The sequence below is a fragment of the Colias croceus genome, chromosome 15 (assembly GCF_905220415.1).
Source record: "Colias croceus chromosome 15, ilColCroc2.1".
In the NCBI taxonomy this organism is placed as follows: Eukaryota; Metazoa; Arthropoda; class Insecta; order Lepidoptera; family Pieridae; genus Colias; species Colias croceus.
Genome location: NC_059551.1, coordinates 7,125,200 through 7,141,417, shown reverse-complemented (window position 1 = coordinate 7,141,417; position 16,218 = coordinate 7,125,200). Strand labels below are relative to the sequence as shown.

The window sequence follows — 16,218 nt, the reverse complement described above, 5'->3', positions numbered from 1 at the left end:
TATAAAACTAAAATCATTATTTTCATTGATGATGAAATATTTGATGTCTTTTAAATAAATAAGACAGTAGCTGCTACACTAAATTTTCTAGAAAGTTAATCTTCTTCCAAACATTAGTATTATTCAGATTGAAAGTAAATTAATCATAGTTTATAATAATTTGGAAAGCAATAATGTCAGTTATAAAACTAATTCTCATAGCAAATTCGTAGTTAAAGACTTGAAAAACATCTGCACTGCACGTTTTATTATATCCGCCTTTTGTAAACAAACATTCGCGTCTGTGTTGTTGATTAATAGTTAGGAATCATTGTCGGTAATTCAATAGGTTTATTTCTTTTAATATTATTGTATTTCGAAGTGTTATTTAAAGTATAGGTGATGTAAAATATAGTGTATATATAACTGCGCAAAATTAAATGTTCAGATGAACTTTTGTTAAATTAATTTAATTTTTATAGGGTAAGATAATACAGAATAAAAGAGTATATAAATTTTCAATAGATCATTTTATTTCGACCACCTACTTATATACATCATCAGTTAGATACAACTAACATATTTACCTTGTTAATAACTTTAAATGTACAGTCAATAAATAAAATTTTCATATTTACAAGTCTCTTATTAAACTTTATATAATCAGTCATTTTTATACAACATTTATCTTTACAATTTACAATATCATCTATTTCGCTATATTTACTATACATGACTCTATTAAACAGTTTCGTTTAGCAATATACATTGGCAACATTACATAACATTTCGTAGAAATAACAATAACCTCCTATTAATTGCATTATTTGGATAACTTTGAACTACACTGAGTAGTACTAAACCTAATGAACCGTAAGCTAGAAATAAATATATTTATATCTTTGTAAAAACTATAGTATGTACAAGCTCGGTTTATCACAATTTTATCCGTTAGTTACGGATTTGGCACTAACTCTAGAAGCGTCAATATGGCCGCCAAACTGATTTGTGGGTTGATAACGTTCCATTGCTAATCTTTGTGGAAGTAGGACTAGTGGAGAGGACTCGCGTGGTTCGCTGTGAAGGTGCTTTTAATTCGTTCCTTCCTCGTGGCTTGTCAGACACAGTGGAGTCTGCAGCCTGAACTTGCTTCATTTCTTGGAGCTCAACATTAGCTGGTCGCGTCGGGTGGAACGCTGATTTCACAACTTCAATGGGTTCCTCGTCAGATTCGTCAGATATCGTCGCATCGTGTGTCGAATTGACTTCTGATTTCGAATCAGCTTTAGATCTTGGGCTGGCGTTTATTATACTTCTAGGGCTACCGCTTTGTCTACTGCTTGCTGGAGACAATCTCGCACTGGAATTATCCATTGAAGATACGCTGCTTTGTAAATGTCTTAAAGCATCATACGGGCTGACGCCATTTTTAAGTGTCAATTCCGGTGGTAGGGTTTTAAGAGCTAAATCAACAGGATGTGGAGAGAAAGGTAGAAGTCCATTTGGGGGTAAAAATGCTCCGGGAGGTGGAATTAATCCCGCTGGTGGGAGGTTAGTCATCGCTGGCGGAAACGGGAACAGATCTGATGGCGGTATCGGCACTGTAGGTGTAGTTAATGGTGCTGCTCCTGTGGACAAAGAAAATTAAAATTTAGTATTGGTTTTGAGATATTACGTATTTTGTACAACTATTGATGCTTCTTAATGTTACTTCTGTTTTTTGATTCGAAAACATGACGTAATATGAGAAACGAGTCTCCGGGGACAGCCTGAGGCACGCGGGCACTCCACCGATTCCCTGAACAACGAGGGTGCATAATCGTACTAAGGATAATGTACAATCTGTAGGCGTTTAAAGGCGGCTTCACTGAAAGGGATGTTTTTTTAGCGCGATATTGGTAGGGTGAGGGTGCAATATTTATTTATCCCAATGCAATGTACGTACTTGTAACGTACTTTACGATCCAGACACGACATTCAGCTGTAATTCAGTCTGATATGTCTCTTTCAGTTGTATCCGGAGATCGCATTAGCGATGCGATGCACGCGTGAGGCAACGCCACGGACATGTGCGGTACAAAGCCGGCTCTATCGCGATAAGGAGCCTATCTCCGCACAGAACGAACAAAGCGAGCTCGGAACGTAAAATTTTCATTAGTAACAGTGTTCGAAATGTTCTTGTCGCTACGCCGGAGCTTTGATTCTCGATAAGTGTAAGAGAAACTGATAAAAAGCACACGACAGAGGCGCAGATTGGGCCACAAAGAGCTCAGAGGTGGCGCTGCCGTGCTTTCTTTTTCGTTTTTTGTATTTGCAGCAGTGCTACTGCTGCACAGACCACTTTAAAAGGCGCTGGGGGTGGGTGGAGTCGTAACTAGGGGGTAATTTGGCGAGGTGGGGGCCAATATCGGCATCGCGCCTGATTGAGGTGATTTCTGACCGTTGAATTTAATATAGCTTTAGTTCAATTACATTTTGTTCTTTCACCTCTTTTTCTTTACGTAAACTATAAAGTTATAGTACTTATATCGATTTTTATGTTCAGTACGTATTACAACATATTATTGAATTGAATAATTAATCGTATTTGAACTTTAAACAATGCACAATTTCCTAGATTATGTTTTATGATCACGATACAAATACTCAAAGTAACACAAATCTCTGTGAAAGCGTACCTAGGTAGGGTTTAATAAAAGTCGGTAGGTGTTTGAGTACAACGCTCCTCGCGTTTCAGCGTCGGAAACAAAAAGTGGCTGGTGGCGCGGTCGCCTACATTGGAATAAAATTGACTCCACACTCTCTCGAACGTGAAGGCGTTGCTTTTTTGTACGTTTTCTATTCAGCGCCCCCACTTCCCCCGACAACGGACTTCAGCGGGTGGTTTTGCTTCGGTCGGAGCCGTGTTGTTTTGCAGCGCTCAAGAGCTGCTTCTTTTATTTGAACCTTTGCGTTGTACGGCCTTGAGGGGTGGTTCAGTTTGGAGCAACATGTTTTCGAGTGTTGTTTGAAAAATCGGGAATTTTCAAATTAACGAATGCCAAATAATCCGTCCATTGGAAGTTTAAGAGGAACCGGACGAGTTCAGCAAATATTTGCTATTACGTTTTACCAGTTATAACAATGAGAATTGTATCGTTATAGTGAAACTTAATTAAAATACTTTTAAACATGCTTTTATAAATTTAATAAATATTAATTACCTTTTACTAAAGAAGCTGGATCTCTTAATTGTGGTGGTCTAAAGTAGTCAGCCCAAGCGTAATTCAGATAAGCTGCGTCCAACCAACCAGGGTTTAATAGGAACGGACTGAAAGCTCCGGGATGTCCATAGCCGTAATCTTATAACAAAAGAGATACATAGGTATTAGCTTAAATATATAAACACAAGATTTGAATATTATTTTATTTGAAAATAAAACTAAGACACATGTGGATAAGACGGTAGAATGTGGGGTTCAGGGCATGTCCATGAACTAAGCAATCAGATTCACAAAGGCTAGCCGTAAAGGCGGCGACACACAGCCAGCGCAATGTTTACCGCGCCCGACTGTAACAAGAAGTCTGTATATAAAACGATCCGGTTTACTACAGCTAGCCGGCATCTCTGCGCCATACGATTTTACGATCCTCCACCGTCACGTTGCCTTCGCCTTTCAGCAAGCGAAACGCTTTTTTATTTGTTTAATCGATAGACTACTGAAGACGCCACTGCCGACGTCTATTTTCAGTTTATGACCGTTTTTAATCTAGTCACGAGTCATCTCAATCGATGAGATCAGGTATCGACGTTTTTATTACGGGATTAACTGTTTACGAGCACTTTGCCTACTTTGTTTTGAATTACGGAACGGACTTTAGTGACTCTTCAAAGTTTATTGTTACGTAAGTTTTCCTTAGAAGTGAGCATGTTTTTTAGCTAAATTAATCGTTTGTTAGCGTGTTGAGATTTTATCGAAGCAGTTTAAACTAGAATGCGTAAGAATAGCTCCCGATTTAGTTCTCCTCTGATAATCCATTATAATCTGACACAAATGAGTGTTTCGGATTCTGCCTGGCGCGGGCGTTTCCCAAATCGCGGGTATTTTATATTAAGAACTTGATGGATGGCCCGTCGCGCTGTCACGCGGCAATCCAACTGAAGAGATCCCAACACCACGCTACGTAATGAGTTAAATGTGGAACTCGGAAATGGCTCGCTCCATTTGTTAATGCCAGCATTCAATTAAATACACTTCCCCGACCCTTTCATACGCAGAGCTTTGAATATTAACGTGGCAAAGAGTTCTAAGTATTCAGTTTTATGCCTGATATATTTAAATTATGACATATGTGGGCGCATCGGGCTATTTGGGTCATTAATGTACGATCGTAAAAATGTTTGATAGCTGGTACCAATTTGGTACCAGGAGACAACGAACGTATGGTTGGAGACATAAGTGTCAAAACAGGCATTAAATAACTGGAATGGGTTGACATTTGCCTCGTAAATTAATGTTGAAGACGCATTGGGCGCGTGTTAAATAAATGGAATCAGAGTTATTGCTCATAATTCTGTGCGGGGTGGCGACGTCTTACGACGATTACCACATTTCATTATTGTCTGAGTTTTGATTATCATATTGTGTCATATATTGCTCGCTCATTTCAGACATAGTCTGTAAAAATATATTGTAAATTATTAAATGATACCGCATGATATAATATTATGTAATGAGTAGGTAACGTATCGAATCGTCACATAATTCTAAAATAGTTTAGAAAAATATTGTAATCGAGTTTACCAAAAAAAGCATTAACTTCGCGCTTTATAAGGCTGCAAAAATTCTAGTACCTAAATACCTAAGTATTCAATTCATAGAAATTTCAGAGCACACTTATCCGAATTCTAGTATTAATCATAACTTCGGTTCACATGGCGGAGGGTTGGTAGATGTGGTGTTGGGGCATTGAGAAGGGACATAAAATCCATATTTTAGAGGCAGGCGAGATCAAACGGACTTTACGACGGTGCAGAGATTGTTTACATCTGTTACACGCCCGTGGCCGCACCGTGGAACTTGCTAACCGCTGTTTTGAACGCAGCGTACATATTAACATTTTGGAAACTTCTGGACTCCTGGTGTTTGGAAAATTTCGTTGACGAAAATTAATGAATGCAAAACTGTTAAGGGTTCATATTAAGATTGTGTGAGGATGAAAACAACTCATAATATTATAAGAGCTGTTAATTAAATTATTATAAATCTGATACCATAAGAAATTAGAGCTTTACTCGTATTAAAGAGACGAAGAACATTGAATGAACATATTTCTACAACTTTGTTGACAATGAAATGTTCGATTTTAATTGAATCGTTTAAAAATCTTTCACGGAGCAAATTGGACCTCGCATACCAACTAATCAAATGACGCCAGTTAGTCATTTCATTTCACATTAATTACCGACACCGATGATCGTTATACGGAGCCTTTGATGTATCTCGGAGGATGTTAGTTTTTCCGCATAGTATCTTTTTATTATTGGCCGAAGTTTGGGCGCAGCATTTGTTTATACAGACAGTCTCTGAGGTTGTTACAACGAAAATAGATCTGTGGTGTCAAAACATTATGATTCCGGCGTGATTTGTTGATGTGTTCATTACTTTTTTTTATTCGATTCAGTTTTAGTTTATGCGAAAGTGAATAATTATAAACGGTGAACCGTAAAGATGATCTTCATAAATTATATACATATTATAATATCTAATGAGTTTTTATTTCTATATAAATAAGTTAGTTTAAACTTTTAATTTTAGATTTAAGAACATGTCAATACCTACATATTATTCTTAAAATTAATTTGCCTTCATTTGCATTAGATTATTGGGGCACTGCTAAATTGTAAAGTTGTACCAGTTGTCTTTACAATTTACATCTATTTCTCACATTATCACCAATAAATAATTCCTCCACGACTTCATAACGTACAAGAATAACAAACACTGCATTTAAAAGCTCTCCTGAACCAATAACCATTTATTACTACGTCAAAACACATTACATGGAGCATCGTAAAACAATCGGTGTTATTCTTAGCTTAGTATTTCGGCTACGATTATACTGTGAACCTAATTAATGTCTATTTGATTGAATGATTCTTATCTTTACAATGAACAGATGGTAGACAATGGCTTGCTTTATTGACGATATTGTAAAACTCATATGTTTGTAAGACGATTCACGAATTTTAGGCTTACAATGAAAAAGTTTGAAGTATATTTCATATTCTGTAGACTTTGACAATAATCGATTATGCAGTGTATTATTGACAAAAAAAAAAGATTGCGATATTTTTTGCAATTATTTTTTGTAATTATTATATTCCTACCTACTTATTATAGATTCAAGATAAACCATTAGAGCTATAAAAACTACACAGTGTGATTGATTAAATACAAATCGCGTTTTTTGATTGAAGAAAACTTTACTAATATTTTAAATTCTATATTCGACTTCAAGCGCAAAAGCTTCCAAACAATGAACGCGCGTATAAAAATATCTCAGGATCACCGCGAAGACCAGACATATAAAATTATTGTTTTATCGTATCAAGAGTTTATGTCAAGTCGTTTTGATTTTAGTACGAGCGGATGAAAACTATTTTGAATGTGGTCAAATGCCGCGGCGCCGCAAAACCGACTTCGGTACTTACTGGCGGGTGGCCAAGCGCACACGCATTTTGAATTAATATTTGTGGGCTTTTATTTTAAAAAAGAGCGAAGTTCGCCTTTGTTAGGTATCTACTGATTTAGAATTTAATGGACATGTCGGAGTTTGCTAAAGTGATCGATGTATTTATGTGTGAATTATAACGAAAAAAAAATCTTATTAAATGTGAAAAATTATAGGAAAAAATTACTCCTAAGCTAAGCTCTTATGAAAACTTATTTAATTTATAAAATAATTAAATATTATATGATAAATACTTACTTTGTTTAGTTCTTGGTTCTCTAGGTCCATCAACGGTTACTTTGATAGCTTTGGTATAAGTTGCGACTTGTGAAGGAAATGTGCTGATAGTGATGGTCAAGGTAAAAGACTTTCCACGACCGCTTCTTCCAACAAATCTGAGGTCATTGAACTTTGCCACTTGATTTTTCATCACTGCCGTACAGTTTCTCATTTCAGCCATCACGTTTTCGTCGTTCCCAGCTTTAATAGTCACTATTGTTCCATCCTGAACGTCATCCAAGGCGACCACTTTGAATGCCACCGGCAGCGACTTGTTGGACCGCCAGTGGCCCGGCAGCGCCGAGCACAGCACCGCTGGGGATCCCGTCTGCACCAGGTCGCCGTGGCTCTGTCTGTAGTACTCGTGAATGTGTGAGTAAACATCCGCCATCGTTGGGGTCGGGGGGCTCGCGTGCGGAAGGTGCATCGACTTCAGCTCACTCGCGAACACTTTGTCTACACGCCACAACGGTCCTCCGTCACGTCACAACTCTTAAAGATACTTTTGAAAAGTTTACAACACGCGAACGAATTTCGAACTCCGATGCGGAGCGCTCCCGAAAGTTGTTTAAACTGAGGGCGCGAGACGCCGTATGAGCCGCAAGCGGCCGCGTACACCACTTGTTGGGCACGGGCAAGACGCAAGGAGGGGACACGGAAAAATAAATGGGCGACCCGCTTAGACCGCAAGCCGAAGACGCACGATACGCACCGAAGTTGCGGCGAAGGACGCGTACACGCGGGGCCTCAGTTTCGACTGATGACTGTGATACGACACGACTTTTTCCGATGGTCAATATTTTGCGTTCGCGCGGTCGCCGCCCCCACCGGGTGGCGGCCCCTTCGTCTCGTAAAAAGTGGGAAGGAGACGAAGGGTGCGGGCAGCGCGGAGCCGCAGCGGGAACGAACGGGACGGCCGCGGTTGATCTCTGCGTTTTTATAAAAATGCTCGCGTGAATGGGACGTCGGCACTATCCATCCGCGAGTGGGAGAGGGACGGGTGGATTTTTTTGAATTACCGATGTGACGTATCGCGAGGCGGCGGTAATTAGGCCACGGGGCGGCGGGAAACCGCGGTCGGTGCGAAAACCTATCAACGAGCTCATGAAAAATTATGATTTTCATGTTTGAGCTGGGAGCTTTGACGCGGGGTGGCACTTTATTCAGTCGAAGCACGCGAGGAATGCAGCACCTGGGAACAGCGATCAGCACGTAATTGACACGCTTCGGAGTGTCCTTATTACCGACTTCCGATATTGGAGTGAAAAATGTGGCCCAATTTTTTTTATTAATTTCCCATTAACACAAAAAACTCTACATTTCTACAAAAAAATATATAAATACAAATCGAACTTCGTGCAAATGTGACAATTCGTACAAAGTTTATGTCTTTGCTAAGAGTTTGAAACAATTAGTAAAAAGTTAGCACAGTTCACTTCTCTAGGAGTGAGCGAGAGAGCGCTGGGGGCGGGGCGCGGGCGGGGCGTCAAACTTAGACAAGTTCGCGAGTTTCCCGCGCCACTAACAAACTTGGTTTTTCACAACTATGCAAATGAAAATAATAGCTGCATTTACACTTTATGACATAAGTATCTATTATATTGCATGTTTCGATATTTAAAATGAGTAGAAATGTATTAGGCATGTATGCAAATTTTAAGTTGCAACAACAAACAAACTTTTTTAACAATATATGAATTTTGTAAGTTTTAGGTAAACTGCCAATGTAAGAAACGGCCAAAATAAAGCGTTTAAAATATTGTGTCGTGTTTAATTGATTAAATACCTTTTAAACCCTTTAAAATAATAAGTATCTCTTCTCGATGCTCTACATAATATACTGTATGAACTCTACATTAGTGCTTAAGTTAATTATAATAATTATGATTATTAAATGAAATACCTATATAAGAAAGATCTATGCATATTAACCATACATACCTAAATACCTACTTACATTATTAATTATAAATATAAACTTATAAATATATAAATATAATTTATAACCTAGAGATTTATTCGCCGATTTTTTGGCTTGCATAACCTTTTGCTCAACGAAAGTTTAAACATAACATTAGGTACTTTAGCAAGTATCTGAATTAATATTATTATGAGAAGAGATGTTGAAAAATTTCACAAGATATTCTGATATTAGAATCTGCATCGAACCTCACATTTCAAATTTAATTGTGACTCGAATAATGTGGGTCTGTAGAGACTATCTGTACCTACCTAGAGGCAAATTGTCTCTACAATGATAGTAGATGAAGAAAGAGCAATACGATTAGATTTCGTAGCAGTGATAGAAAATATTCATTTATTTACTAGGTACCTACCTACAAATAGGTAGCGTTTATATACTATCTGCCAGTAAATAATATCCACAAAAGTTGTAGAGCATACAATGTTATAAATAATTAAATTCGATTTTACGTTCATTTAGTTTGTTGTATGTATAATGTACTAGTGTGTTCAAAAAAATACCGGCCGAATTGATAACCTCCTCCTTTTTTGAAGTCGGTTAAAAAATTGTATTTCAATTCATACATCAAATAAAAAAGGGGCATGCCTTAGTTACAACATGATTACAACCTAGATATTACAAAATTTTATCTTTCATTGGCTACGAAATTCGCTCGATCATCATATCATACAGTTGTCATATTTTGAAAAATTCAGCCTTAGTACTTTTATCGTGAAATTGAATTGTTGAATTTCCTCACGTTAAAAAAAAAGCCTTAGTATATCGTATTGTAATCATAGATATTATATCGGTACGTAGCTACCTACGTACCGACATAATATCTACGTACCACTACCTACGTACCGACATAATATCTACGTACCACTACCTACGTACCGACATAATATCTACGTACCACTACCTACGTACTACGTACTAGTACCTACGTACTACGTACTAGTACCTACGTACTACGTACTAGTACCTACGTACTCAAACTATCTTTATACCAGATGTTACCTCAAGGTGATTCTCAGAAATTTTATAAGAACAATATTTACCAGCTCAAAATAGGTCAAACTATCAAATACAGACACTATTAAGGTAGCTACTTCACAACAGTGTTTATGGTCCATTGTCTCAAACAACCTTTGAAGTCTTTTGTGCCGAAGTTTTATTATAAACAATTACTTCGAACATAGTTTATGGTGGAAGATAAGAATATAGTTTTGTTGAATTCGCAAATGTTCGGTTTTGCAATATTGTAAAATTTTATTTTTATGGCGGTATGGTGAAAAGGATAATAAACTTAATGGCAAGGGTTGATTTTTGGTTTTATTGTTTTTTATCTGACTAACGGATACCGCTGTGATTATTGTAGGTAGGTACCTAGGTTTGAAAGATAAAAAGAAGTATAGATAACCATGTGTTAGAATAGTCTGATTTTAAAGATAGGTTACGTTCGGTTGGCTAGATAAATTAAAATTAGAATAATTTATTGCTTGCCAATACGTTTTTATATAATATGTAAATTAATATTATTAGCAATCTTATGCAGGTATTGCAATACAATAATATTATATTTAATGGTAGGTACCTACGTTATGATATTTGTTACAACTATCTACATGGTTTCGCGAATAGTGATTGAGTACCTACTCGGCTCCTCTATGATCGTTTGATTACTAAAATGTTCCATTAAATGGTTAGAACAGGTGATAAGATATAGCTACAGAATAAAGGAAGGAACCTACTTTAATTTAGGAAAAATAGTATTACGTTATGCTCATGAAATCATTGGACGTGGACGGACACAGCTTTGGCGTTTGGCTAGTAGATATTAAATATCACTATCGAAATATCATATCACTATTAATAGCACTAGACCTAAATGCAGAGATAATCTTTAACTTTGATGTGTAAAATTTGGTACAAAATATATTATATAATTATTTTTTTTTAAATCTATTGTACTTAGAGATTTTTTTACTATTCATAAAACATTTGTATCATGCCTTTCCTTAAGTTACTAATAACCAGGAGGACGTTTATTTTAATAACAAATATACAACAATATCGTCATGAAAAATAACAATTTCACGTAGATAAAGAAATGATATAGAATCAAAATATATATTTCAAATATGATTATAGATTTTAATATGAATTTTAAAATATCAAAGAGATTCAAATAAAAGTGGTAAATTAAAAACCTACTTCACATAGGTATTTAGCTTTATTTTTTCTGGGTAGTAGGCGAGTGAAGAAGCTGGCAAAAACAAGTCTTAAGCTGTAATTTCATTAAGTTTCCATATTCACAAGTTGTTGTACAAATATTGTAATAAAAGTTCGAATGATTAATGTATTTAATGTAGAGAATGCTGTATGTTTGTCACTCTTTCACGCTAAAGCAAGCTGATCGCTCTTAGCTCTATGAAATCTGATACCTACAGAGTTAGATTATAGATAGTCTGTAGTCTGGATTTGGATTCGCAAGTACCTACTCATGTAGACTGCTTTTTACCCGGCTACTACGCAAGTGACGCTGCGGGTTTCAGTTAGTACCTAGTATAAACGCTATTGAGCAAGATATCTAGATATACATAGGTAGGTAACACAGATCACAGAAACTAAAGATCACAGAAACTAGATCTCTATGGTAGGTAACGAATTTTGATGATCTTTAGAAATATTTGCACAGCACAGATTGTAATACACTATGATGAATAAAAAAGGACATCAGTATTTCTACAAAAAACCTAATACTAGGTATATTATTCGTACTCTATATTTTTAAATTCAATTAAAATTTAAATGTAATTAATAACCGCGAATGAGCTAAATATTTTCATAATAGTATTTATATTAAAGACTTACAAAAGAATAAAGATCCATTTGCTCTAAGACCGAAATTATAATTCTATTTAAATAACGTACAAATTAAGTCGTCAACTGATCCGTCTTTTCATAGAAACAGATCGAAAGCCACATTTTTTTCATACGCGGCATTCTCTATTCCCTTCAATGTAACAACCGAAAAGTCGGTAAATAGCAAACAAAAGCTAGTACAATGCCCCAATGCCAATGTTTGGGCCAAAATAAAGGAATATCTTTGAAGGAGTTCGCTTTTTGTGCGCAAACGCATTGTTACAGGGAGGGTTGCACAAACCGATCGGTAGCTGTCGGCTCGTTGCTCAAAGGTCTATGTTTGCCTACAATATTATTTTTATTGCAGTAATTGAGAGACATACTTTTACGACCCTGTGTGAACGACTCATCTACCGTCAAACTTTCTAATTTTTATGACTTATTGCTTGAGTTTACGCGGTTTTTCTTATCGCTTTGAGGTGCATAAAACTATAAAGTTTCGGCAATTTTGTAATACTTACTTTTTGGTTTTATAGTGTTTTTAAATTAAATTATGTTGTAAAATGTATTTTTAGTATTTTTTCTACAAAATAAAAATAAGGCATATAAAGCTTATGTATTTTGAATCGGTATTATTGGTACCTAGTAGGTACCTACTCTCTCTAATACTTTAAACTCTAAAGTCTAACGAGTTATATTAATACCTATCTATGTAATTCAGTTCTACGCAGGTTACTCAAAAAGTAGGTAGGTATATGAAACATCGAATCAAGCTACGCGTTAGAAGACCTTTCAATTTTCCACTTCATGACGAGAAAATCTATGGTTTTAGAAGTTTACCGAAAATTTCATTAGGTATACTTACATATCTACGTTATGAAGAATATTCTATCGATACAATTAAAATAATCATAATATTATAAAGTCAATAAGAACTACAAATTACAATACAATACGATTCGAGCTTTCGGCATATTAACGCCGTTACGCCGTTAGTAGGTACCCCGACGCATTCGCGTGCGGCAGCGAATCTCTGCGAAACTACTGCGTAACGAAATATCTGCGGAACGTTAGTAAACAGCAATGTTTTCGCAACTTTTTCGCAATGCGTCTGTATGGCCATTTCGCATTTCCTTGCGAAACAATACTGACAAGGACGGACGTCGGACATATCATATGCGAAAAACTGCCATACTAGGTACTGAAAGATTTTTCGTTGTTTCGCTGCCGCACGCGAATGCGTCGGTGTACTAACGGCGTTAGCCCTCTAACGTGTTCAAACATATTCTATTTTTAAATATGTGAACAAAATAAATGCACAATAAGTGCAAAATGCTCCTTGAAATTTCATTTATTTTATATGAATTCTAAATTCTAAATTTATATTGTTAACTAGTATTGTTAATAAAACAAAAGTTAATTTGTTTTATTTACAATAGACAAGTGATAACTGCGTTAAAAACAACCGACTTCAAACTTGCACTTGCAAAATTTACAAATACCTACAGACAAAAATGCTCATAAAATAAAAACTACTGGGCCTATCCGAATGAAATTTTTATGGGACCAATTCGACACCATTCCGCATTGAACAAAAAAAGAATCACGTAAATCGGTTCAGAAACCTCGGAGTAATCGGTGTACATACATAAAAAAAAAAAAAAAACATACCGGCCGAATTGATAACCTCCTCCTTTTTTTTGAAGTCGGTTAAAAATGCTGTGAAAACTGAAAAAAATAATGGCGTGATTATTCTTTGTGTGCGCGATGACAGCGCCCCTAGTGGCCGCAACTATTCAGGACTTGTCATCTGTAAAATCATTTCAACTGATGTCAACTAGATGATAAGATATTTTTGTGATATTGATTTTCGACTAGTTTTTCAACGAAATTGAAAAAAATAGTGTAAAAAGTGAGTGTGTATATTAAACCTAGCGATTTTCTTCCTGGTGAATAATAATTTTTTCTCTACACAGCAGCTATCCATTTTTGTCTTTGCTGTAATGTCCACTTTGATGTTGGAAACGAATTAAACTTGCAGGAACTGTTTTTCCCATTGTTTTTACAATTTACGACACAGCATGTACTATGACCCATATTGCTAATTTTTATGTTTTTACTTAAAATTATAAAGGAAGTTATGAAAATAAAGCAATTTGAAACATGACAGCCCAGAATTAAGTCACATTTCTGCCACGTCGTGCGCTACGGTCGATTTGCCGTTCCCTACCACCCACTTCGCACATAGCCAATACCATCACATAATATATAATTACCACATAGTTGATGATTGTTGTAAATATATTATATATTATATAGTAATCAGATAAATATATGATGGGAAGGTTTTATCAATAGAAATTTAAATTAATCAAACAGTCCACTGAAATGATTAGAAATTATGGAAATTAACATTTGCATTTAGGTAGGTAGGTACTCCTATGCACCATATTTTTTAAAATGTTTAATTATTGTAGTGTAAAGTTCATGTGTCATTGTAATATGTTGTTTTTGGTTGTAAACATTCAGCAATAAATATTTTTTTATATAAAGTGTTTTATTTTTAATACCTATTCATTACCTACCTATGCATGCAGTAATATACAGATGATATTTGGCATGCTTTGATTTCAAATTTTACTATTTTTTATTAGAATGTGGTTCGAACTGAGAGACTAGAATTCACGTCATGAATAAGGAGTCATAAGTAATAAGAATAATTATTATTAATTGTATCATTTACTAGCTGTGCTCTACGGTTTTACCCGCAGTGCTCCTCTCATGTTAGTCTTAGCGAGATGATATTATATCGCCTATAGCCTTCCTCGATAAATGGGCTATCTAACACCGAAAGATTTTTTAAAATCGGACCAGAAGTTCCCAAGATTAGCGCGTTCAAACAAACAAACAAACTCTCAGCTTTATAAAATTAAGTATAGATGTGAATTTTAGGACTGATATGATTATCTGTAAAACTATTGAAAGGTTTTCTTTAAAATTATTAAAAACAACTAACGAAGGCTTGACCATTATTTTTTCTGCACCAATAAAATGGAGAGGAGAAAAATAACAGAATTAGGCAAAGTTATTGAGATTGGATTGATTTGTTTCAGACATAATGCTATTCTATTTTTGAATTTAGGTTATTTTAATTGAAAATTATAATTTTATTGGTCGCTAAACTAATGTAGTGAGTGATGAAATTTTTTAATAAAAATAATATACCTATACTTATTATAAAGGAAATCGCTATAATGTCAGTCTTCCAGTTAACCATCTTTCATTCAATGCCACAGATTAAAACGATTGCCTTAATCATGATGCAAAATATATGAACCTACATTGTACGTAGTACCTACAAAGTTAATTTTTATAGTTTACTTCTAAATAACTAAAATTCTATTATAAATGAACTACACACAAAAATACTTCAATGCATTAAGTAAGTACCTTACCAACTCGTTGCATTTCGAGTATGCACACAGAAGAAAGCACAAAAGCCTGAACTTTTAATGGTATTGTAGAATAATTGCGATTACATTAAACCCATTAACATTAAATACGTTACCACTCCATCACGCTTCAAGACCCTGGATGTGAAACATCCCGCTGTTCGATCTTTGTGCAATGTTTCCAAACTGAGGGTTCCGTTCAAGGTAAGACCAAAATAAATGTAACTCTATAATTGGCCACTTACGTTTGAGATGCCTTTCCGGTTTTTGTGTAGAGCTTGTGATGTTTAGACTGTCCAATGGAAGATTAAAAAGGTTCGGTTTGGTTGAACTATTATCTATCATAGGTAGTTAGGTGTATAATCAGTATGTTAATTTAGATTAATATGAAAGGTAAAGTGATGCAGTTAAGTGACTCAGACCCAGATCTAAATAGAAAAACTACAAATTTTCACAAATGGTTATTAATTATTATCATGCGTATCAAAAATACCTTACTATTAATTTAACCGTTTTTATCCAGCATAATATTACTATGATAGTATACATAGTTTTTTATTTTGAATATTTATTCAAATTAGAATTTGAATAACTTTTTAATGCAAATAAGTACTGAAACATATAATTTTCCAGACCTGCCTGTTATTAAGACTACTCAATATTTACGGATTTAAACATAAACGTATGCATAAGTAAAGTAATATATATTTTTATAACAATTTACAGTCTATGGCGATTACTAACTCTATGGCGATCGGTTAAGGATTGTACAAATAAGGGTAAATCCGGTAAGCGCCCGCGGTCATCTACGCTTTCCTATTGAGATGTATTAGCTAAGTGTAACATTGTTATATAAGTACATTCTGTACAATAATTACGTAATACTTCCTGTATTGTATGAAAAAGGCCTTTTTGTATGAAAACTCTTTGCTCGAAAAAATATCTGCAAATATGTTTCCAATC

The 16,218-nt window shown here is 35.3% G+C and overlaps 1 protein-coding gene across 1 annotated transcript; it reads right to left on the bottom strand.

The window, feature by feature from the left end:
* Positions 1-492: 492 nt before the first annotated feature.
* Positions 493-7,715, bottom strand: LOC123697855 (segmentation protein Runt-like). The gene is made up of 3 exons (XM_045644414.1): positions 6,952-7,715; positions 3,183-3,320; positions 493-1,607 (listed from the first exon to the last, which is right to left on the bottom strand). The coding sequence occupies exons 1-3, from the start codon at positions 7,397-7,399 to the stop codon at positions 964-966; spliced, it is 1,230 nt and encodes a 409-aa protein (XP_045500370.1). The 5' UTR covers positions 7,400-7,715; the 3' UTR covers positions 493-963.
* Positions 7,716-16,218: the final 8,503 nt, after the last annotated feature.